Here is a 24,064-nt window from a genome sequence, read left to right as displayed (position 1 = left end):
GGAGGGCTGACCCTGGGAGCCAGGAAGACCTTACACCCTGGAGCACCCAGGCCCGATTTCCCAGCTGCTTGCCCCTCAGATTGGATGCTTGGCCCCCAGGCTTGGGGGAGACACCCCAACATTTATCTTCCTGATTTTGATTCCAAGCCAGTCTGTGACCTCAACATTGTTAGTGTCAGTGCAGGCTGAAGTGGGGGGGAGGATGGGGGCCCAAGACCCAGCCTTGTCATCGGGGGAGGGGGCATGAGATCTGCTCCAAGAAACGTCTGTGACAAAGTCTCAGCCTGAGTTTTTTATTTGCATTGGCGCGCCCCACCCACTCCTGTTCCTGAATTGCCATACCAGTCTCCTGCCTCAGTTGTCCCTTCCCCTCTACATCCTTTAGTCCCAAGAGAAGTCCAGCAGAGTCTCATTCCGTCATTCAAGTACATTCATTGGGCACCCCATATATCATGCACCTGTTATGTATAAAGCAGCTGGAACAGGCAATAATCCCTTCCCACTGGAGCTTATGACTTTGTAGTGGGGAGACAATAATAGACCTAATCTATTAGAATATAAGGAAGAGATGGGTGGGGTGGTGCACACCTGTTAATACCAGTGATTTCAGGAGGCTGAGGGAGGAGAATCATAAATTCCAGGCCAGCCTAGGCAACTTAGCAAGACCCTGTCTCAGAATCAAAAAGGGCTGGGGATGTAGCTCAGTGGGAGAGCACCCCAGGTTCAATCCCCAGTGCAGGATGGGGAAGAAGCATGGGGGACAGAATATTTTAGCTAGAGTGGAAAAGTAAGGCGTTATTCAGGAACTTGCATTCAAATACAGCCCTGGAGGAAGTTAGGTGGTCTGGTTCAGAGGAAAAGGAAAAGCCAGTGCAAGGTCTGAGCTAGGAGGTGCCTGGTAAGTCTGAGGAACATGAAGGGAGATTTTAGCATCTAGAGGGGAGGAGAGGGAAGGGACAGTGCAGATCTTGCAGGTCATTGTATGGATTTTGTTTTTTTATCCTGAGTCAGATGGAACCACAGGAAGGAAAACTTCAAGCATGGGTGGGATGAGACCTGACCCAGGTTCACAGGCCCCCTCTGGGTAACAGGTACTTGGGGGGAGGCAGGGTGACAGTGGAGGCTGCCTTAATGGTCCAGGGAGGGACCATGGTGGGTAGGGCCAAAGGGAGGGCGGTGGGGGAGGGAGAAGTATGAGGACACTGGACCTATTTTGAAAGTCGAGTCCACAGATTATATGCTGAGTTTGATATTAAAAAAAAAAATAACAACTGGGGATGTAGCTCAGCACTAGAGAGTGTGCTTAGTACATTCAAGGCCCTGGATTCAATTTCCAAGAAATAAACAAGAGTCAAGGTTATATATAAGTCCAAGTTTGGGGGCTGGGCAATTTTTAATGTTTTATTTAGTGCAACAGATGTCTTCCCTAAGTGCCCTGCCTTGGGGTAGACAGGGCTCTGCAGGGACTGGTTCTGACCCTTGTTCTATCCTGGGGCTCCCAACTCATCTACTTCCAGAGAAGGAGGACAATCAGAGATAAGAACTGGACCTATGATGTTTAATGATAGAAACAAAATCATCAGCAGCAATAACAGGCTCAGGGGTTTAAAAGCATGGAATCTGGAATTAGATCTTTGAGTCTTGGCACCACCATGAATTCACCAAGTAACTTACATTCTCTGAACCTTCTATGTAAAACGGGGATAAGATACTTAGCCTAGTAGCACAACTGAATTACTCAATGCCATCGTTGTTATTCTTAATTGAGTACCCTCGTGCTTTTTACATAAGGACTAATTAATTCTCATAAACAACTAAGAGTAGGTACTATATTATTATCCCTATTATACAGATGGAAAGCAGTTTGGCAGGAACTGGTGAGGGGCAGAGTCAAACCCTAATCCTGTCTGCCTGCCTCCTTGGGTGCAATCTCTTATTCACGAAGGCCATGGATTGCCCCAGCTCCATCACTCAAAGGCCTAGAGAAGTGGGGGTTGAGGGCCTAAGGGCACACTGGGATAGCTGAGGAGGGCCTAGGTGGGGGAGCGGGTGTGAGAGGTTAGCTGAAATAGCTAGATCTTTGACTTCATTCATAAGGAAGAGGAGGAAGCAAGGTTCAGGATTTGAGACGGGAGTTGTGTGAAGTGTGAAGAACATCTAGACTGGGATGCATGAAGATCAGAAGGCCACCAAGGGAGACTGAGAAAAAGGAGGCCCAAACTGCTTTTATGTAGCCACAGTAGAGACACTTATTAGCTTGTCGCGACAGCTGGGATCCTGAGCCAACGCTCTGAAATTTACAGCCCAGACAGGTTACCTGAAGGGCGGTGAGGGCGGACTTGGGGGCGGGTTCTGCCTCCTTCTGCGCCAATTGGAGCGCTGAAGTCCTTTCTCGACAAGAGGCTGACTGGCCCGGGCCGCCACCCTGCGCAGTCGGGTGGCGGTGCGCGCGGCGCTCCTGGGGCGGAGCCTGCCACCGGCCGGAAGGGGGCGCGAGTCCGGCACCAAGGCGACTTTTCCATGGAGGGGGCGGAGGCAGAGGCGCAGGAGGGGGCCGCAGTGGCCCGGGACCTGCGAGCTCTGGGGTAAGGCGGTGTGTGGTGTGGCTGGGGGACAGGAGAGCGGTTTAACTCAGGACTCCGACGGAGAGGGAATCGCACTGACCCACCCCCCGCCGTAGGTATGGGGACTTCCCGGAGGTGGCATCAAGGGGCCCCTCATGCCCAGGCTTCAGGGCGCTGTGCGTGCGGCTGGCAGCGGAGCTGGTGACACTGGGCACTCTGGAGGAGCCGCGAGAGGAGGGTGCAGAAGTGCTAAGCGTCGGCAACGGTGCGGACGGAGCCGCGGGGCGGGAGGCGGGGAGCCGCGGGCTCGGCCGCGCCCTGACTCCTCCCTCCTTCTGCAGGCCCCGGCGCCGACGAGGGATTCCTGCGGCAGTTGGCGGGACTGCTGCGGGCGTTGCACTGCCCGGATCGCGCGCTCTGCGGCGAAGGCCGCGAGGCCGCGTTGCGGGAACCCGGCGCCGGCCTGCGCCTGCTGCGTGAGCCGCGGCGGCCCCGGGATGCGGGAGTGGGCGAGGCTAGGGGCTCCGGAGCGGGCGGGCTCGGAACATTGAGGGAGGGTTCGGGTTCCCAGGGAGGCGTGGTCAGAATTTTAGGGCGGGCCAGAGGGTCCGAAGTGGGTGGGGCCAGCGCTGGGGCCGGCCGAGAGCCCCGACGTGGGCAGGGCTAGAATTTTGACGATAGACTCTGGAAGCGAAGTGGGTTTAGTTAGATGGAGCAGCGCAGGTTGTTTTGAAGTGGGCGGGAGTCGAATTCGGGGACACCCGGCCTCTAGTGGGTGAAGCTTCTTCTGGAGGCAGAGCCAGTGTTCCAGGTGGGCAGGGGCTGGAAGGTGGCGGGGCCCAGTCCACCTCCGCTGCACCTGCACGGATCCCTTTCCTGTTTCCAGGCTTTCTCTGCTCTGAGCTCCAGGCTGCCCGCCTCTTGTGCTTGCGCCCCCTGCTGGACTCCAGCTCAGTGACGCCCCTTGGGGACGGGGCAGAAGAGGAAGCTGGCACGGTCCAGGAACTGGTCCTCATCCTGCAAGCCCTGGGGCTGCCCAGACCCATGCCAGGGACTCAAGCCAGCCAGATATTGCGGGAGCTACATGCCAAGGTAGAGACCGGAGCCACCCCGTCTTCCTTGGCTCTTCTTTCCAAAAGGAGCCCTAAGCCCTAGCGGGAGTGTCCCAATCACATAGCTGTGTTTTTAGAACTGAGGCCACCATTCTTGGTTCTGTGGCCTGGGTCCTCGGGGTTTAGGGGAACTGGGGCCCATGGAGGGGTTCATCCTGTTTCTGCTTCAGTTGACCTCTCTTCTCCCATCAGATTTCAGAGCTGCTGCCTTCCCTGCCCCCAGGGTCCATGCAGCCCCTCCTCAGCTACCCACTGAACGCACCCCAATGGGTAAGACTATGTACAGTTATAGGTGACATCCAGACACGGGAGTGAGAGGGGTCCGGGTGTGACAGACCTTTTCTTCCAGAAAGCGTTGGAGTCTCTATCCGGAAGCTTGGCAGATCAGTACTACTGCCGTCGCTGCCTCCTCCTCAAGCGCCTGGACCTCACGACATCTGCTTTCCACTGGAGTGATCGGGCAAAGGTGTGGGCACAGGACACTGGAAGGAGCAGGAGGCCTAGTTGTGGGGGCCACAACTGTGAGGTGGAGGAATGAGGGCCAGGAATATTATCCTCTTGGAAGTTCTGAGGCCCAGACCATTTTAGAATCTTGTAAGATCTGGGGCTTCTAGAATCTCAAGCCTTCAGGGAATTCTAGAATTCCCAGCTCTGAGCTGGGAGTGTCTTCAGAACTATACCCCTTGGAGAGAGGTGTGGGCAGTGATGCTATCTTAGTCTGTTTCTTGTTGCCATGACAAAGTACCTGTGACTGGGTACTTTATAAGGAGGTTTATTGTCACTTATGGTTTTACAGGCTGAAAAGTTCAAATTTGGGCAGTCAAATATGGTCAGAGCCCATACTGTGTGGCATCACAGAGTGGGGGTACCTGTAAGAGTGGCAATCAGGCACATGTAGAAAAGAACAAAACATGGGGAATCTCACTTGTTATAAAGTGAGCTCTCTTGGTAACTAGTCCAGTGCAGCGAGGTCTAACCTACACCCACTGGACTGCATTAACCACTCCTAAGGGTGGTGTCCCTGTGACCTTATGATTCCCCTAGACTCGACTTCTTAACAATTACGCCATTTCTTAATACCATTACACTGGGGACCAAGTGTCCAGTGCATGAACCACATACAAAGCATGCAGAGGCCTTAGTGGGAAAGGGACACTTCCAAGATGACATCCCACCCAGGGAGGCTCTTGGGCACCTTCTCCCTGTTTTCTGCCCCTCCAGGCTCAAGGAAAGGCCATGAAGGCAGTGTTGATGCCAATTCGAGAGGTTTTGAGCCCAGAATCAGACGTCTGCATCGCGCATGTTCTGGCTGCCCGAGCTGACCTTTCTCGCCTGGTCCCAGCAACTAGCAAGGCTGCCCGCCAGGGGACCAGCTGTGCCATCAACAAGGTGGGCACCTGGGTGGGGAAGGTCTCTGACATCCCTGGCCTTCAAATTGGCCTTTCAGCCTTTGCCCTGTCCACACCTGACCTCTCGCTCCCTGGTTCTTGGCCTCTGGACTGACCACCTCTAAGCAACCCCCCCTTCACATGGCAGCTAGAAGGACCTTAAAACTCAAAAATCTGATCATGGACTTTCCCAGCTCAAAACTGTACTGTGGCTCTCTAGTGCTCTGAAACAAGGTCCAGCTATTTACAAAATCCAGCTGTTTACTGAGCTATTGCCCACCTCACCAGCTGTTTAAACTCTATCCCCTGTACCTTACCCTGTCTATGAGTTTTTAACTTCTTTTTTTTTTGCATTGTTTGGGATTGAACTCACAGGTGCTCTACCACTGAGCTAAATCTCTAGTCCTTTTTTATTTTTTATCTTGAGACAGAATCTCACTAAATTGCTGAGGCTGGCCTCAAACTTGGCATCCTTCTTCCTATCTCAGCCTCCTGAGTTGCTGGGATTACAGGTGTGTGCCACTGCAACTGGTTTACCACCCCCCTGCCACTCCCCCGAGACTGGGGATGAAACCTAGGGGATTTCTGCCTGAGAGTTACACTCCCATTATCTTGAGACAGGGTCTCACTAAGTGGTTGAGGCTGACCTCAAACTTTTGATCCTCCTGCCTCAGCCTCCCAAGTCACTGTGATTCCAGGTGTGCATCACCCCATCCACCAGCTTAACGTTTTTAAAAACAAATAGACTCTGTTTAAGTGGTTGAGAATTTAGCTTTATACCTCTCTAAAGTTGTCTTTAAATATTTTTTTTAGTTGTCAATAGACCTTTATTTTATTTATTTATTTTTATGTAATGTTGAGGATCAAACCCAGTGCCTCACACATGCCAGGCAAGTGCTCTACCACTGAGCCCCAGCCCCAGCCCCTCTAAAGTAGTCTTAAACTTGCAATGAGCAAATAATGGATTTTTTTTTCTCAGTACCAGGGATTGAACTCAGGGGTGCTCAACCACTGAGCCACATCCATAGCCCTATTTTGTATTTTATTTAGAGACAGGGTCTCTCTCAGTTGCTTAGCACCTCACTTTTTGCTGAGGCTGGCTTTGAACTCGTGATCCTTCTGCCTCAGCCTCCTGAGTCACTGGGATCATAGGCGTGTGCCACCACGCCTGGACAAATAATGGATATTTAGGGAAAAAAACACTGGACATGCTGGAAATGTTACACAAAGCCCATATATGAAATAGAGTTGAGGGGCTCTCATTAATATGGGTGGGGACTTGGACCTTTGCTATCTTTCTCTTTATTTTCCTCTTTCTGAGGTCCCCACTTTTTTATTTTTATTTTTTGTACCAGGATTGAACCCACGGGCCTTAGGTACTTAACCACATCCCCCCACCTTTTTTTTAAATAAGTTTTATTTAGAGACAGGGTCTTGCCAAGTTGCTTAGGGCCTCACTAAGTTGCTGAGGCTGGCTTTGAACTCGTGATCCTCCTGCCTCAGCCTCCTGAGCTGCCAGATTTCAGTGTACACCCCCACACTCCGCCACTTTCTGATGACCTTTGAAGCCAGTTTAAAAGCTGGATGCTCTTGTCTTCCATCAGTCTGTCCCCTTCTCCCCAGCCACTACCCAAATAGTCACCATCTGCCTTCCTTCTTTTTATTTTATTTTTATTTTTTAGTTTAGACGGACACAATATCTCTGTTTTATGTATTTGTTTTCATGTGGTGCTGAGGATTGAACCCAGTGCCTCACAGGTACGAGGCCGGCGCTCTACCGCTGAGCCCCAGCCCCAGCCCCTGCCCTTCCTTCTTGAATCTCATGCTGTTCCATTGCTCTCTGGACCCCTTGTCCACAATTTCTATTTTTTTCCTCTGAAAGTCGAGTCTGATCAATTCTTAGGTGCTTATGGGTGAAATGCCGGACCGGGGTGGCCGCCCCAACGAGCTGGAGGCCCCCATGCCCAGCTGGCAGAGCCAGAGGGACGACGGCGGTGGGGGGAAAGCGAGCCGCCAGCGCTGGGGCCGCAAGAAGAAGAAGAAGTAAAGGGCCAGGGGCGGGGCTCCGGGAGATGCCCAGGCGCCAGTCACCCCTGGGAGTCAGTTTGGGGGTCCCTTGGTACCGGCCCCTAAGTCCCCATCCCCTGGTTCTGGAGGCCCCCAAATGTCCTGTGCCCGTCCACCTCTCAATGCCAAGAACAGTGTTCCCTGGAAAATAAATTTAATTTTGATGGCTGTAGGACCGTCTCTGTGGAGGCCCGGCCAGGGGCACGTGGCCTTGGGCAGGGAGGCCGTGCCCTGCGTCTGGACAGGCCCCACTGCTCTGATGCACAGGGTCCTCTGCCTTTCCATGACACCCTTTCCCTTCCTGTGGGCGTGGGGAGGGCACATCGAGGCATGGGGTAAACACTTATCCTGTGTCCCCAGTGTGCCAGTTCTGTTCTAGGCATGGGGACACCATAGGGAAAGACAGCTAACATTTCTGGTGAGGAGGAAGGGACATTTCACAAAATATAGGTGGAATGTGAATCTGTCGCACAGAGGAAGCACCATGGAGAAAAATAATGCTGGGAGGCAGGATGGGGTGGGGGACAGGGAGATGCAGGTCTCTGAAATGGTCAGAAGTGTCCCTTGAGCACTGTTTCAGAAAATAAGCCACATGGGGCCCTGGGGAGGAGCCTTCCTGGTAGTGCAAAGGCCCTGAGGTAGGATTCTTTGGGGAATGTTCAAGGTATACTGAGGCCAGGGTGGCAGAAGCAGGATGAGTAAAGGGGTGGGAGGTGGGGGTGGGGTCAGAGAGGTGAGGGTCAGAGTGCAGAGCTCTGTGGGTCACCGTGAGGACTGGCTTTTTTTGGGGGGGGGTTCACAGGCCCACAGTTCCACCCCCTTTCCCCTGTCTCTGCCACCCCAGGTTGGAGCTCTGTCCACCCTTCACTCACACTGGCTGTCCACGGGGCACTGCGCTCAGGTCTGCAGCTTCACTCTTAGCGGACCAGGTTTGCGTCCTGCCTCCTACCCTGGGAGCTCTGCCCCCTTGGCCAGCAGCCTGACCTCGCCAGCCTCCCTCCTAACCTGGTGAGTGGAGATTCGGGCGACGGTGAGCCTTGGTCTACATGCGCCCAATACTGAGCCGCACATGCTACGTGTGGGAAATGGAGTGGGATTAATAGCTCCTGCCACACAAGGGAAGAAAAGAACTTTTCTGGGAGGTCAAGTGATGATGGATGTGTCATCAAAGGCCCTGTGGGTGTGGAGAAGGGGATGTCTGGGGGTCCTGGGGTGGGGGCCGTGAGGGAGAGACGAGCCCAAGATGATGTCTAGGAATCTGGCTTGGAGGAGGAGGTGGGTGGTGGGACTGGCTCTGGGGAGGAGACCTGGAAGGAGGAAGATAGTAGTGAGGGGGTGTCAGATGTGGGGAAGAGGGTCTCCCCCAGACCAGCTCAGCGATGAACGAATGGACCCTGGGTTTTGTGGATTTTGGGTTTTTTTTTTTTTTTTTCCCTAAACCTGATGTAAGAGTCTCTGCTTTTAAAGAGTGGAATTTACTCCACTAATATTTATTGTAGCTCCTGATACATTTGACTTTCTTCTTTTTTTTTTTTTTGTATCAGGAATTGAACACTTAGGGGCACTTAACCACTGAGCCACATCCCTAGCCCTTTTATATAGTTTATTTAGAGACAGGGTCTCACTGAGTTGCTTAAGGCCTCCTAAATTGCTGAGGCTGGCTTTGAACTCTCGATCCTCCTGCCTCAGCCTCCCGAGCTGCTGAGATTACAGGCGTGCGCCACTGTGCTCAGCATTATTCTTGCCTTCTTAGTGTTTTTGTTTTTGTTTTTCGCCCTCTCTCTAAACCCTTTTTCTGTTCTAGTGGTTACTGCCCCCCCCCCCAACATATTGAAACTTCTGTTTTCCTGTCAACATTATAAATTAGCCAGTATCCATCCCCTCCCACCAAGCAATGGGGGACTTTTGCATATTTTCACTTTCCTGTGAGTCCCCAGACCTGTCTGGTCTCTCCCAGATGGCCAGCTGGGGCAGAGCGCAGTTCCTGCTTACCGTCTCTGGTTCCCAGGAAGGGTGTGGGGACTCTGTCTGGGTCCAAGCATGGCAAAGGTGGTACCCAGTCTCAGGTTCCAGGGAGAGAGTGTAGGACAGACTCTCCTCAGCATCTGTTTGTGGAGTGATGGTGGAAGGGACGTTGGCATGATGGGAAAGACCCATGACCTTGGAAATGAACCCCATCCACCAGCCCCCTTCCCAGCACTGCCATGCCCTGGGACTTACCAGAGCTGGCATGAGGAGGTGGTGTGGGTGGGACAGGGGCTCCTGGGGGTCCCGCGTCACCCTTGGGCCCTGGTCTCTTCTTACATTCCACTTTCACTTGGTCCCTGCAGTGTTTGTGGCAGCAGAGGCCACAGTCTGGGGGACGGGAGTGGTTAGTACCCTCCATCCTCCAGTCTGTGGGTCCCAGCACCCTCCCGCTGGAGGGCGACCCACTCACCCCGGCAGCGGTAGCCTTGCTTGGTGACACCCCAGAGCTGGAAGAGAAAGCAGAGCTGGTTCAGATGACAGGCTGGAGGGCGTGGGCTGAAGGGACAGGATGGAACTGTGCAAGTCACCAGGTTTGAAAATTTTTCAAGAATTTGAGAATTTAACTGGAATTAAAGGAACCTGCAGCTACCTGAAGTTGGGGAGCCGAGCAGGATGTTAGAATTCGGTGAACTATGGAATGCATGTTCTACAGGCAAGGACCGTATCTATTGTTCCTGAGATGTCCCAGGCCTGGCATGGCTTGTCATAGGGAAGGTGCTCAGTACAGACTGTGGCTGGTGAATTTGGGAGGTGACCCAAGGTTTGTGACGTAAGTCTCAGTTTGGAGACAGAGAGATCGGTCCTCCATCAAGAGTTTGAGGAGGCTCTGAATTTGGAAATTGTTCAGACCTTGGATGGTGTGGAGTCTAGAGAGCTGGAGATGGATTCTGTTTGGACACGATCCACCCAGGTTTGTTCTGGAGATTACCCAGGGCTTTAGGTATTATCCGGGGTTTGGTGGTTGTCCAGGGTAGAGATTATACAGGATTTGGGGGTTATCTGGATTTGGGCATTATCTAGAATTTGGAGATTATTCTGACTGGAGCATTCAGTATTTAGTGTATTTAATATTTAGTGGGAGTTTTCTGGAATTGGGGGATTATCTGACTGTGGGGACCCTTCACCCTCCAAGGCAGGGCCAGCTCTCAAGTCCCAGCTCCGATGCCTAGGGTAGATGGGCCCTAGGGGTGCCAACAGGACAGAGTGCTTACAAAGCCGTTGCAGTTGTCACAGAAGGTGGGCTTGCGCAGGGTGACCTCGTGGAAGGTGTGCAGGAAGGCCAGGCCCAGCTTGGAGCAGATGGCGCTGGCATGCAGCAGGTACCCCGTCAGCTCCTCTCTGCTGAAGGAGCCACGCCTGGGGTAGAGACGACACCTCAGCACGAGTGTCCCTTCCTCCCTAGGCCCCCAGTCCTAGCAACCCCAGAGTCCTCTGCTTTGGGGGCCCCAGGAGTCAGGGCACTTACCCCTGGCGGGGGGGCGGGTGCAGCCCGTGGCAAGCGAAGGGGAAGTTGCCCGACAGCCGTTCAAAGTCCTCCTGAGAGATGGTGCCGCGGCCTTCAGGGTCATAATTCTTGAACACGGACTTTGGAGGAGCAAGGGAGGGACAGGGTGAGTCAGGGGATGAGGCCCAGCCCCAGGGTCCTGGATCCCTCCTGCACACACAGGACTATACAGGAGTCCCCTCCTGGCACCCACCTGTGGGGGCCCAGTCCCTCCTCACCTCCACCAGCTGTTCCACGTGTCTACCCAGGGTGACCCTGTCTGGCTTGGGTGTCACACCGGTGGTCCACTCGACCACCACAGGTGCTTTGAAGGGAGAGGGCGGCTGGAGGGGGACAGAGGCACACAGTTAGACACTTAACAGGCTCGGGCAGGGGTCAGAGGTCAGGGGTTAGGTCTCACCAGACTCTTGGGACAGCGGGGCTCCCGGGCGTAGGACAGCTCGTAGATCTCGTCCTCCGTGTAGAAGAGATCCAGGGAGAGCTGGGGTGGGTGGGGTGGGACACAGCCTCCTGTCACTGTCCCCCAACCTCAGCCCACATGCCTGCCTCTTGGGGAGACCCCAGACCTGCCCAGCACCTCCCACTCTCCTGATGTCCTTATTAAAGACCCAGTCCCATCTCCCTCCGCGCCCTTTTTGCCTTCTCTCTTCTCCGTGGCACTTGTCATCTAGAGGCGGAGAGCCTTCCTGACTTGGCTGGAGTGGCTTTGGCCCCCAGAATGTCTGCCCCCCAGAAGGCCACTGTTTGCTCACTTGCCCTCCGCCATGTTCCGGGTGCTCGAAGCTGGGCCTGGCTCCCAGCAGGTGCTCAGTAAACACTGGGGCTGAGGGATGGCCTTTCACAACCAGCAAAGAAAGGGGTCTCAGGCTGGGCGCACGCCTGTGATCCCAGCGGCTGGGGAGGCTGAGGCAGGAGGATCAGAGTTCAAAGCCAGCCTCAGCTAAAGCAAGGCACTAAGCAACTCAGTGAGCCCCTGTCTCTAAATAAAATATAAAATAGGGCTGGGGATGTGGCTCAGTGGTCCAGTGCCCCTGAGTTCAACCACCCTCCACCAAAAAAAAAAAAGAATAAAGAAAGAAAAGGGTCTCAGGCACCAGTCATCTTAGGGCAGAGCAGGCTTCACAAGCCAGTGACCTGTGCAGGACCCTTGCTTCCAAGAGTCCCTGCTTTGTTTCATGGTTTAATGTCCTGCTGTCACCTTCTGTCTCTTTTTGGGGGGTGGGTGTGGTGGGGTCATACTGGGGATTGAATCCAAAGTATGTGAGGTGTCTCTGGGCATCAGTTTCCCAGTCCACAGAATGGGTGCAATAAGGGTTTCCGCCTCATCGGGTTGTGAGGTATCCTGAAGTGACAACTGGCACAGAGGAAGTGATCAACAACGGTTAACTTTTTGCCTAGATTCTGATTATGTCAAATTGTGAACTAGTGTCCAGAACCTTGGTTCAGGAGTACAAAAGCCCAGAGCAGTCTTGGAGCTCAGGTCAGTGGACACCTGAGTCAGAGGAATCCAGGGAAAAAATGACCTCACATACATAGAGCTCACTGTACTCCTGTATTCCTGAGTCTTTTTTTTTTGGGGGGGGGCACTGTGGATTGAACTCAGGGGCACTCAACCACTGAGCCACATCCCCAGCCCTATTTTGTATTTTTTTATTTAGAGACAGGGTCTCACTGAGTGGCTTAGTGCCTCGCTTTTTGCTGAGGTTGGGTTTTGAACCTGTGCTCCTCCTGCCTCAGTGTTTGGGGCTGCTGGGATGACAGGCATGTGCCACTGCAGCCGGCTCCAGATTCTGTTTTAAGTACTTTATATTAATCATTTATTAGTCAATTCTCAAGTATCCTCTGAAGTGGGTCCTATTATTCCCACTCTCTAGATAAGGAAACTGAGGCTGAGGGGTTAAATAACCTGCCCAATGTCACACAGCACCGTCTGGTCCTGCAGAGCTTTACAGGTCCAGGACCCTCAGTCTCAGTACCCCCAGGCCCAGCCTCTGGGGGCCCACACTGGGCAGAGCAGGGAAGCTCACGGTGAGCAGATGCAGCAGGTCCTCGTTGGCGCTGCAGGGGGGATGCTGTCCCTGGAGGGCTGCCAACTCCTGCAGCCGCAGGTAGAGGCTGTTCAACTTGGGCATATGCAGGCGGCCGTCTGGTAACCGGTCAGGATGTGCCTCGTGCAGGGACACCAGGTCCTTGAGGTGCACACCCAGAACAGGCAGCCGGAAGCCGCTGCAGCCAGCCCAGGTGCGGCGGTAGCGGGCGTAGTTGTTGTGGGAGCCGAGAAGCTCTGTCAGCTCCAGCAGGGCCTGGGTGGGAGGAACACGTCATCGGGAAGAGCCATTATGTTCCCTGAGCCCCTCTAGGCTCCAGACCCCCAGGGACCCTTTCGAAACCTCCTGAACCCCTTCTGTATCCCACACTGGCCTCAGTATTTCCCCAAACTGCTTTTCCTCTTGGGTCTCCAACTCAGAGAGGCTCTACTATCACCCCATTCCCCAAGTTAGAATGAGGTCTCACAAAATTGAATCTGATCACGGGTGCTGGCATCACTCTCAAATCTGCCGTAGCTCCCCAGTGCCCTTTGGATGAAGCTCAAACACCTAAACTTGAGCTTTCAGGGTTCAACAGAATCTTCCCTGGGCATATCCAGCCTATTTTCCTGCCCTTAGCCACACACCGGATGCATGAATGACTGACTCTTCCTGGACACTTCCCAAACACTCCCCGCCATGTTCCTCCTTTGGTGGCACAAATGTTGGTTATCTTGGATGTGGGACAGCTTGCCACCTGGGCTGCTGGTTCTCCGTTAGCATCTCTCCCACCGGCCTCCCTCACAAGCCATCTTAGGACTAGATCCGTGGAGGACAGAGAGGGTCACTGCTATCTATGCTGGTCACGGAGGAAGAATGCAGATGGCCTGGGGGCTCAGGCTTTGGGGCAGCCAGTTCCTCAGGTGGAATCTGGGAGCTCACCTTGGTGCTGTCAGGGCTCAGGTGGGCCTGGGAGTCCTTGAGTCTGGAGATGGCACTATGACACAGGCCCCCTGTGACCGCCATCAGTGTGTTGAAATTTTGTAGCTGGCGGAGTCTCTAGGAAGGGAGGTGATGCCAGAGATGGTAGGTATCATAGAAGGACAGGCAAGGTCAAGTTCAAATGACAGCAGGTGGGTTGGGTGGACCAGTGTGTGCAAGGGACGGTGAGGAAGGTGGCTGTCAGGCAGGGGGTGGAGAATGTGAGGTTAGAAAGTGTGGGGAGAGCCCGGGGATGTGGCTGTGGTGGAGAGCCGGTGGGCAAGCTCGAGGCCCTGAGTTCGAGCCCCAGGCAAGTGCTGGGAGCTGGACAGACAGGTGTGCTTCAGACAGGCGCGGGAGGACTCCGCCAGCTCTGAGAGTCCCCCGGGTGAGGGCTCTGGGCAGACGCTGGGGACTAGGCTGAGATGAAGGAACAGGACCAGGGTGGGAAGGGAAGGTGAGAAAGATTCCAGGTAGGTGCGGGGTCGAGATTCCCCCCTTCCCCTTTCCCAAGTTCAAGGGCAGAGGTCGCCTGGAGAGAGGGGCCGCGGAGGAACGGAAGATGCTCAGACCAAGGAAACCCCAGGACTAAAGGGCCCAGCAAGAGGAAGCGGGCGGTGGAAGCTGCCAGAGGAAGGGCGTGGCCTACGTGGAAGTACGCAAGGGGGCGTGGCCACGGCGGAGGGCTTCCCTTTTCCCAGAAGGGAGGGGAAGCAGAGGGGCGCAGCGCGAGCCGGGGCGGGAGGGAAGGTTGCAATCACCGTCCCAAAGAGACTGAGCGCTGGGGCTTGGGGACTGGAGCTAGGAGCCTGGGTGCAGGCGGGTGCAAAGGCGGGCACTTGAGGCAACGCTGCCTTCGCCCTGGGACGGGGTTTGGACGATGGCGCCCGGAGGGACTTAATCAACTGTCACGTCCAAGGCCAAGCAGCCAAGGCGGGTTTGACGCGGTGATATCAAGGCCGAAGAAGCCCTAATCAAGGGTTAGAAAGCTCGAACTGTTTAAAAAAATAAAATCAATAAAACAAAACAACAACAACAACAAAACTAACTGTGGCCTCGGGGGTGGAGCCAGAGTGGGACGTGATGTGATGGGCGTGGCTAGGAGTTGCGCGACGTCACCACCCGGTTGGCCTGCGGGAGCCAAGGTCCTGGGAATTTGGGCAGGCTGGGTCGCCAGGGGTCAGGTCACTACCTGGCCGCAGGGCAAGCAACTAGAAAGTGAGCGGAAAGGCGGGCCTCACCTGTGCCACGTGAATGAACTTGTCCAGCACCTGCGCACGCTGAGCAGGTCCAGGGCGGCTCAGCACCATGACCTGCACCCAGCGGGACACGCTGTTGCTGAGGCCCACGGAACCCTCCAGGGCTGGGCAGCCCCTCACGGAGCCCTGCAAAACGTAGCCCCGCAGGTCCTGGGGCTGGGGGCGAGGTGGGTGTTATGGGGGGAGGCAGTGCCCTGACTTGCCATCCATCCCCCTTGCAGCCGTAACTTCCGATGTTCTAGCCTGGTCAGCCTTTGTAAACTTTGTCATTTGCCTCTCCACAGGCTGCCACATGTCCCCTCAATCTGAAGAGAAATGTTTAAATAAAGCCAGGTACTACTCTGAGCACTTTATCATATTAAATAATCTAATCTTCATGACTCTACAAGGTGGGTACTGTTATTCCCATTTTAAAGATGAGGCAGTTGAGGCAAAGACACAGGCATGAGCTAGGACAGGAAACCAGTCTATATGCTGAAAATATTATTATTATTGTTATTATTATTGGCCCTGCTGGGGATGAACCCAGGGCCTTGCAGTAATCGGTCAGTCTCTGTTGCTGAGATACAGCCCAGTCCAGTCTATATGCTGTTAACTGTTTAACTGACTCGTACACAGCAAAGGGAAGGATGGGGAAAAGGACTGGAAACCGACTTCTACTTGTTCTGCTCAATAGTTTCTTACCCACATCCACTGCACTATCTGCATGTTATATTGATACACACACACACACAAAAAAAAAAAAATCAGAAAAATTTCACATTAGGGAACCAGATTCTCTCCTTCCCTTGAAACAATCATGTCCAGATGGCAATAGTTAAGGTATCTACACTAAAGCACAGGAAAATGGACATTTGAGCCAGGTGTGGTGGCACACACCTGTAATCCCAGCAATTGGAAGGCTAAGGCAGGAGGATGGCAAATTTGGGGTCAACCTCGGCAACTTAGCAAGACCCTCAGCAACTGGTGAAGTACCCCTGAGTTCCATCCCAGTACCAAAAAAAATAAAATAAAATAAAAACTGACATTTGGGTAGGTAAAATAAGGCAATTTCAAATGGTTCACCAGGTATGATTTACTCTAGACCAGGTGCTATATTCTATAAGATGGGAACTGCTAACATTCCCTTTTACACATGAGGAAACTGAGGCACCACGAATTGAAATGCTTGTTGATTAAATGAATAATTAAGAAAATATTTTGAACACTTACTATGTGCCAGGTACTGGTTAGGCTTTTCTTCTTTGAACCCAGGGTGCTTAGCCACTGAGCCACCTCCCCAGCCTTTTTTATTGTTTATTTTGAAACAGGGTCTTGCTAAGTTGCTTAGAGGCTGGCTTTGAACTTGTGATCTTCCTGCCCCAGCCTCCCAAGATGCTTGATGCTTGGATTGCAGGTGTGCACCACCAAGCCTGGCAGGCTTGTTTTTTGGTTTTGGTACTGCAGGAACACTCTACCACTGAACTACATTGCCATCCCTTTTTTATTTTTATTTTTTGAAACAGGGTCTCACTAAATTCCCAGTCTGGCCTCAAACTTGTGATCCTCCTGCCTCAATTTCCCAAGTCATTAGGATTATAGGCGTGCACCAATGGACCCAGCCACAATAGGCATTTTGTAATTGGGATTTTAAATTTTCCCACCTCTAAGGAAGGTTATGACCTCTGTTTTACAAAGGAGGATTCCCAGAGAGGCTGAGACACTAGTTCTGTGTTACACAGGTAAGAAGGAGGTGATGGCATCTGAACCGCGGGTGCTGTGCTCAGCCACCTGGCTCATTTTCCTGGACCCTCTGGCTCCCAGCTTTGAAGTTTAAGAACCCCAGCTGGGTATCCGTGCAGGGATCCTCCCACCACCCCAATCTTCCCCCTGTCCCAGAAGGGCACTGAAGGCCAGGGGAGTCCTCACCGTGATGGCCTGGAAGGACCGGAACTCCAGGTACGTGAGGTGCTGGGCCAACTCCTCGGACTCCAGGTGATCGAAAAGCAAGGACACTTTGCATTTTTTGCCCAGGCCTGGGCTGCTCGTGAGAGGTGGGGGGCCAGGGCCACCAGGGCTCAGGCTGGGGGCCAAGAGGGGCAGGGTATTGGAGTGGCTCAGAGTTGAGGGTCTGGGGATGCCAAGGGAGATGGCAGGAGGGGGGTGGGGCAGGCAAGGGGACATGGGGAAGGCTCACAGGTGGGAAGCATCTCCCAGGCTCCTCTGGGCTGAGTTGCCCTCCTGGGCCACCGTGGCCCAGAAGCGACCTATGACCTCTTCTAGCTGGGGCTCCTGGCGCATGGCCTCTGGGTGTTGGGCCATCCAGTACCTGAGAACAGGTTAGGGTGGGGCATGGGGCAGGGCTGAGGGACCTCCAGATGCCAAGTGGGGAGGTCTACATGTGTGCAGGGGGTCTTGGGAAGGGCAGGTTTTGGAGGGGCACCAGGACAGGGGGATCTCTGGGATAGGAAGGGGGTCTCAACACGGGTTGGGGAGATTTATGGAGGTAGATGGGGGGATCTCTTGGAAGTGGAACTGCACAGAAATAGGACAGTGGGGGTGTCTCAGGATCTAGCCTGGGGTTTCTAGCGGAGGTCTTAGGGTCTCGGCTGGGGTATGTAGGAAGTAGGGTTTGGGGGATCAGCTGGAGGCCTATCAGAGCTGGCAGAAGGGTCTATGGAATCTGGTAGGGGGGTCTCCAAAAGGTTGGGGTTCTCAGGGGCAGAACTGGGAGGGTCTTAGGAACCCAGCCAGGGTGTCTCCGAGTGGGGTTTTAGGGAGTGGCGCTGGGGAGTCTCTGAGATATTGGGGGAAGGGCAGGATATGGGAGAAGAGGGCTGACCCAGCTTTACCTGACCAAGTGACAGATCTGCAACTGCCTCAGCTCCTGGGTGTCCTTTGCAGCCTCCTGGTACTTGAGTTCCGGTCAAGGTTCCATTATCCAGTGTCCAGACCTGCCCGCTCCCCCATCCCCTCCTCCCAGGCTTCTGTGTTTCTACCCTTCCGCCCTCTGCCACGGTCACGGTCACAGAGGATATAAAGCCAGCAGCCGGGCAGCAAGCTCAGCAGAAGGCAGCACCCAGCTGTGCATGGCCAGCACCATGTTGAGAACGTGGTCCCCACGGCGCAGGCTGCCACTGGAGTCTGGGAGTGGGGCAAGGGGGACTCTGTCTGAATGGGCCCTGGGCGTGGACTGACAGTCTCCAGAGCTTGGTGGACCGTCAGGTTCAAGTGATGCCGGCATCATCTTGGGCAAGCACCTCAACCTCTCTGTGCCTTGGTTTTTTGTCCACACCAGGCATGGGCCAGCAATGTCACAGAGATGGAAACGGCACCAGTCCTGCTCCCATCCTCGTCCCAGGAAAAAGCAACGCAGGTGTTTCTCCAACCCTTCATGGAGCGATTGGGATTCATCCCACACACCCATTTTATAGCCCCAAACCCTGAGGCTGAGAGAGGCGGGTGCTTGGCAGGGCTGGGACTGGGGAGGCTGGCCGGGGAGGCGACACTCACCGAAGGACTGGATGCATTTCTCCAGCAGCTCGTCTTCACTGTAGCTGCCCTCGCCCAGCATGCCCAGATTCATGGACGCCATGACCTTGCTGATCTCCCGGGGACTCGGGCAGGTCTTGTGGCGGCGAGGGGCCTGGCGGGGCCGGCCCCGGCCTCCTGCCTTCCCCGAGCATTCCTGGTGGGATTTCCTGTGGATGCACATCCCCTCACCCCCAGGAAGCATGAGAGCCCCCTCCTTTGGGCAGGTCCTCAGATTCCTCTTGACCCCAATGCCCCAAGGTACCATGGGAGAAATTCCTACAGGAATACAGGTAAAGTCCCCGGATGACCGCTGACCTACCATAGACTCCTGGGAGAAGCCCCCAGGAATATTCCAGATTCCCCAAGGAATCAAGGGAGAAGCCCCCAGGACTACTGAGGACCCTCCAAGGAATCCTAAAAACTCCCTTCTCCAGGCATTCCCCCCAAATTCCTCTGGACAAAACTGTCTCAAGTCATCATGGAAGAGATTTCCTGTTGGCAGACCCCTGGGATTTGTCCTGACCTCTCAGGAAATCAAGACACAAGACCCCCTAGGATCACTGCTGTCCTCCCTGGGAGGACACACGGGAGGGTCAGCTTCAGGACAACTCTTCAGAATGCCCTTTTGGTCTCCAGTGCCTCCTCCCTCAGGCAGGCCCCTGGGATTCCATCTCTTCTCTTCTCCCCACTCTACCTCAGGAAGGGCCCTTCACAGGCTCTGGAGTCTTAGCCTCCAGCTGGGTGCCTAGATTTGGAACCCAGAGAGGAAGTACCAGTACAAAATGACCTCTCCAGAGCTCCCCAGAGCTCGACGGGGTCCCTGGAGCTAAGGCAGCTTCAAGGAAAGTTTAAAAATAACTTTGCCTTGTGCTCCTCTGAGGCTCCTGGTCCAGGTGGGGAGAGAGGGTAACGGAGAGACAGAGGCGGCAGGAGAAAGGAGGAAGGAGCAAAACTTAGACTCTAGAGTTGGAGAGAACTGGGTTCGAGAAATTTCTGCTGGCTGTGTGACGTTTGGTGAGTCACTTAATTTCTCTGATCCTTAGTTTCCTCATATGTAAATTGAGTGTCATCTTTGGACCGTCCCCAGGAGTTTATTATAAACATTTGATGCCTGGCTCCTCAAAGGTGCTAAGTAATGAAACTTAGTTTTTGCCCAGGCTGGTCACAGTGACCAGATGTGGGAAAGCTGAGGTTAAGATGCAGAGAGAAAGAGGGATGGGGCCGAGGAGGAGCCTGTGGCTGGGGTGAAACTGGAAACAGGAGTCCCTCATGGCAAAGGTGACAGTGCATCCTAAGGACTCAGTAAGTTGTCACTGACTGTTGATGAATAATAGGGGGCATTACTGAGTACTGATTAGCTAGTGGGTCAAGGGCTGATCACTCCAATTTTTTTTTGGCACCAGGGATTGAACCCAGGGGCCCTTAACCACTGAGCAACATCCCCAGCCCTTTAAAAAATATTTTACTTAGAGACAGAGTCTCACTGAGTTGCTTAGGGCCTCACTAAGTTGCTGAGGCTGACTTTGAACTAATGATCCTCCTGCCTCAGCCTCCAGAGCCTTTGGGATTACAGGCATGGTTCACCATGTCCAGCAGGTCACTCCTTCTAGATCAGTGATTCTCGAAATATGGTCCCCAATCAGTTCTAACAGAATCACCTGGGAACTTGATATAAACACAAATTCTTAGGCCCCACCCCACACAAATCAAAACCTCTAGGGGTAAGTCCAGCAACTTGCATTTTTTCTTTAATATTTATTTTTTAGTTTTAGATGGACACCATATCTTTATTTTACTTTTATGTGGTGTTGAGGATCGAACCCAGCGCCCCGCGCATGCCAGGCTAGTGCGCTACCGCTTGAGCCACATCCCCAGCCCCAGCAACCTGCATTTTATAAGCCCTCTGGTTGGTTCTGACACATGGTCAAGTTTGAGAACCAGTGGTCTGGACTGTCTCACTGAAGACTTAGAGGCCCCTCTGAGATACAATCTATAGTTATTCTATTGATAGAAGAAACTGAGACCCAGAGAAGCTGAGTAACTTACCTAGGGTCACACAGCCAGCAATGAGGCAGTTAGGATCCCACCACTAAACTACTGAATGGTATGGGGAGGGAAGTCCAGTTGCTCATCTGAATCATGCTGGGGGAGGTTGGAGGGGTCACCTAGATTGGGGACCCAATCACCATCCATCTCTGTGCGGACCGGAGGGCAAGCTTGCCCAGAGTTAGAAGTCCATCCCACAGCCGGGGGCAGTGGCAGCCACTTGGTCCCTACCTGAGGACTGGCAGCCCCCTAGGTGTCTGGAGCAGCCAGGTGTGGTTTAAGAGGCAGGGGAACCGGCTGATCTTGCATCACACACCCCTCTCCTGGGGCAGGGCCCTGCAGGAGGAGGCTGGAGTTTCCAGTCGGGGGCAGCGACTGGATGGGGAGCCAGGAAGACCCCAGGGAGGACCGTAGCCCAGAGAGCAACGGGGAGGGCGGTGAGGGGAGAAGCAAAGTCCAGAGAGAGAGAGCGCGTCAGCCGCAGGCGCCTCTGCGCACGCAGCCTTGGCCCTGGCTGGCCCTGGGCTCCCTGGAGCATCTGTCCCTGGCACCCCTGATCCTACAGGAGGCAGACGTCCTGGCCCCTCTCGGCGCCTCCCCAACCTTCCCGCACAGGCTTGGCTCCTGGGGAGGGTCCCCTTACCTCTTGCTGTCTTTTCTATTCATACTTCCTTGGGGGGTGGTCCTCGCGGGACAGCTCCTCCCCCCTCACCAGGACTCCAGCTCTCAGCCCCTCGGGAGCTGGGCCTCCTCCGAGCTTGGGAAGGAAAGAGGAACTGCCCCTCCCCACCCACCCCCAGGCCAGGGGGAAGGAAGAGGCTGGGGAGAGACCAAAGGCTCCCCTCCCCCACATGGGGATCCCTGCAGGCTGAGGTTTCCGGTGCTGCTGGCCCCCACCCCCCAGCCCAGCCGGCTCTCTAGCTATCTCCCCATCTTTGGGTCTTGAGACCTGTCACTGTCACACTTCAATAGAAGCAGTTTTTAAAAAGCATGACTAATCTGTGTAAAAATACATACACACACTCAAAAGAAAAGTCTGTGTTTCTATAAAGTTATATCCATGGACCTTGAAGCACAAGGATTTGAATAGAAACTCATATACTTTGCAAAATTATTTTACAGTTTCTTTCATTCCTAGTTTATTATTATTATTATTATTTTTCCTGGAGAGGAGGTGAACTGAGGATTGAATCCAGGGTGCTCCACCACTGAGCTACATCCTCACCTCTTTTTATTTTTTAGTTTGAGACGGGTCTCACTGAGTTGCTGAGGATGCCCTTGAACTTGTGATCCTCCTGCCTCCACCACTGAGTGGCTTGGATGCTAGGTGTGAACCATCTTCCTGGCGTTTCTAGGCTGGTTTTAAGGATACCCTGGGAAAACATTTTTCCTTTATTACTCTTCTTGTAACCAGCCCTTGTGTGTACCTCCTATGTAGCAGACTGTGCTCTAAGGGCTTTTAAAATATTATCTCCGTGGACTGTTATCTAATTACAGGTGGAGGTAAGCAATCTGGAAGCTTCCTCCCTCCCTCTGTCCCCCTTAGGCAGGAGTGACCAATATTACGGGCTATTAGGTTTTATCTGGGTTGTTATTTGAGCGTTGACGTACATAAAAGCATGTCCATGGAAACAGACTTTTCTTTTGACTACACGTGTTTTATTCTTTTACCTAAATGTGTCATGCTTGACTTTTTTTTTTTAAATTGAGATACACAAAAAGAGCACATATTGCTAAGTTATTTAGGTTAATGAACTGTCACCAACCCAGCCAACCCAAGTGACTTCCACGCAAATCAAGAAACAGAACACTTTCATTCTTCATAAGTCCCCAGTTGCCTTTCCCAGCACCATCTGCCACAAGTTACCAGGAGTCTGATGTCTAACAGGAGAGTCTTATCTGCTTTGAGCTGTAGACGTCTGCACTCATGTATTGTACCTGCTTTCTTTCATTTAGCACACTGTCTTTACAGTTCTTCCATGTTATTTTCTCTGATTCTAATTTCTTCCTTTCATTGCTGTCTGTAGTCTTTCATTGTGTGACAATGGTCAGTTTTCTTGTGATGGACAGTGGAGTTGCTCCCTTGGGGCTGATTTGTTTGTTTGTTTGTTTTGGGTCCTAGAAATTGAACCCAGGGGTGCTTTACCACTAAGCTACATCCCCAGCCCTTTTTATTTGTTTACTTATTTCTGAGACAGGGCTTTGCTAAATTGCTGAGGCTGACCTCAAACTTGAAATCCTCCTGCCTCAGCCTCCAGAGTCACTGGGATTACAGGCATATGCCTCTGGTGCCTGGCTTCCTTAGGGCTCTTATGCATAAAGACTCTGTGACTATTTTGTTTAGTTCTTTGGTGCTGGAGATCAACCCAGGGCTTTACACATACTAATTGGGGTACTCTACCACTGAGCTACATCCCTAGCCCTCCTGTGAATATTTGAGCACTTGGCTTTGATAAACATAAAGTGTAAAATTTTGTAGGGTTGTGTTCAGGGAAGGAATAAATGGGTCATAGTATGATTCTGCCAAACCTAGTATGTTAGTCAATTCAACCAAAGAGCTTTATTTTCTCTTCTTCTTCTTCTTCTTCTTCTTTTTTTTTTTTTTTTTTTTTTTTGGTACTGGGGATTGAACCTAGGGGCACTTAACCACTGAGCCGCATCCCCAGCCCTTTTTAAAATATTTTTATTTAGAGACAGGGTCTCATTGAGTTGCTTGGGGCCTCACTAAATTTCTGAGGCTGACTTTGAACTTGTGATCCTCCTGCCTGAGCCTCCTGAGCGCTGGGATTACAGGTGTGTGCCACGATGTCCAGCTCCCGGCTACATTTTCAGTCCTTTCTTTTTCTCAGTAAAGTAAGTCACCATGGGATTTTTTTGTTTCCATGCCTGGCGCGTTTAGACAGGCGCGGGCCCCTTGGCTTTAGTTTTTCCATCACATGCTATACCGAGGTTCGCGATTCTCTCTCTTCCTGCCTCTTTCTCCTCCTCTCTCCCCCTCCTCAGGCAGGGCTGGTCCCGAGCCCATCTCCTGCAGCGCCCGCTCCTGGCCGAGCCCAGCCTGCAGCGCTGGAGTGTCGCCAGGCCCTGGGGACCTGGATAAACCACCGCGAGGGAGATCGGAAAAGGTCCCGGCGCTTGTACATAAACCCTTGGCCTTCGGGCCCCTGGGGATGGTTATCACCAGCAATAACACGGCGATGACCAGAGGGGAAAAGGCTTCTGAATCACACGGCGCTGCGGCAGAGAAGTGATCCATTTGATAACTCGGAAATTAGTTTTTCTTTAACGAGGACATCATGGGACAAATATCAGATGACAGAAGGGGAAGAGTATTTACAATGATAAAAATCAGTGAGAAGAGCTGGGGCTCAGCGGTTAGCGCACTTGCCTGGCATGGGCGAGGCCCTGGGTTCGATCCTCAGCAATACATAAACAAACAAACAAACAAACAAATAAAGTTATTATTAACAATAAAAAGGACAACACGGAGTCATCCCATAGGTCTGGCCAAAATTGAAACTTGGAAAATGCCAAGCAGAGGCTGGGGAGGTGAGGACCCAGATCCTCACGTGCTG

At 53.1% G+C, this 24,064-nt stretch overlaps 2 protein-coding genes across 4 annotated transcripts; one reads left to right on the top strand and one right to left on the bottom strand.

Moving 5' to 3' along the window:
• The first annotated feature begins 2,470 nt into the window (after nucleotides 1-2,470).
• Fam98c (family with sequence similarity 98 member C) lies at nucleotides 2,471-7,303 on the top strand. Of its 2 annotated transcripts, XM_027941409.3 has the most exons (8): nucleotides 2,471-2,585; nucleotides 2,681-2,829; nucleotides 2,906-3,040; nucleotides 3,451-3,656; nucleotides 3,869-3,946; nucleotides 4,026-4,142; nucleotides 4,898-5,065; nucleotides 6,968-7,303. In XM_027941409.3, exons 1-8 carry the CDS (start codon nucleotides 2,521-2,523, stop codon nucleotides 7,109-7,111), a joined length of 1,062 nt encoding a protein of 353 aa, XP_027797210.2. In that variant the 5' UTR covers nucleotides 2,471-2,520; the 3' UTR covers nucleotides 7,112-7,303. The 2 variants fall into 2 exon arrangements, with proteins under 2 accessions (XP_027797210.2, XP_027797211.2); XM_027941410.3 differs by lacking the exon at nucleotides 2,906-3,040 and having other exon boundaries at nucleotides 2,473-2,585.
• On the bottom strand, nucleotides 3,248-21,260 carry Rasgrp4 (RAS guanyl releasing protein 4). Of its 2 annotated transcripts, none has more exons than XM_027941407.3 (17): nucleotides 21,133-21,260; nucleotides 18,423-18,610; nucleotides 17,948-18,053; nucleotides 17,762-17,824; nucleotides 17,107-17,238; nucleotides 16,839-16,992; nucleotides 14,913-15,086; nucleotides 13,633-13,749; nucleotides 12,691-12,966; nucleotides 11,064-11,144; nucleotides 10,882-10,986; nucleotides 10,625-10,743; nucleotides 10,371-10,515; nucleotides 9,569-9,605; nucleotides 9,352-9,486; nucleotides 9,124-9,236; nucleotides 3,248-4,176 (listed from the first exon to the last, which is right to left on the bottom strand). In XM_027941407.3, the coding sequence occupies exons 1-17, from the start codon at nucleotides 21,153-21,155 to the stop codon at nucleotides 4,105-4,107; spliced, it is 2,040 nt and encodes a 679-aa protein (XP_027797208.2). In that variant the 5' UTR covers nucleotides 21,156-21,260; the 3' UTR covers nucleotides 3,248-4,104. The 2 variants fall into 2 exon arrangements, with proteins under 2 accessions (XP_027797208.2, XP_027797209.2); XM_027941408.3 differs by lacking the exon at nucleotides 3,248-4,176 and adding an exon at nucleotides 6,715-8,438.
• Nucleotides 21,261-24,064: the final 2,804 nt, after the last annotated feature.

This window comes from Marmota flaviventris, chromosome 18 (assembly GCF_047511675.1).
Source record: "Marmota flaviventris isolate mMarFla1 chromosome 18, mMarFla1.hap1, whole genome shotgun sequence".
Taxonomy (NCBI): Eukaryota; Metazoa; Chordata; class Mammalia; order Rodentia; family Sciuridae; genus Marmota; species Marmota flaviventris.
Note: the sequence above shows the minus strand (reverse complement) of the source record. Positions and strands in the feature narration are given on the sequence as shown.

Coding starts and splice junctions, on each gene's coding strand:
- Fam98c (XM_027941409.3), top strand. CDS start 2,521: ATGGAGGGGGCGGAGGCAGAGGCGCAGGAGGGGGCCGCAGTGGCCCGG. Junction 2,830..2,905: donor AGTGCTAAGCGTCGGCAACG/GTGCGGACGGAG, acceptor CTCCTTCTGCAG/GCCCCGGCGCCGACGAGGGA. Junction 3,657..3,868: donor TGCGGGAGCTACATGCCAAG/GTAGAGACCGGA, acceptor TTCTCCCATCAG/ATTTCAGAGCTGCTGCCTTC.
- Rasgrp4 (XM_027941407.3), bottom strand. CDS start 21,155: ATGAATAGAAAAGACAGCAAGAG. Junction 11,145..12,690: donor ACCTGCTGCATCTGCTCACC/GTGAGCTTCCCT, acceptor CACCCACCCCAG/CTCTCCCTGGATCTCTTCTA. Junction 4,177..9,123: donor CTTCCTGGGAACCAGAGACG/GTAAGCAGGAAC, acceptor CCCCACAACTAG/GCCTCCTGCTCCTTCCAGTG.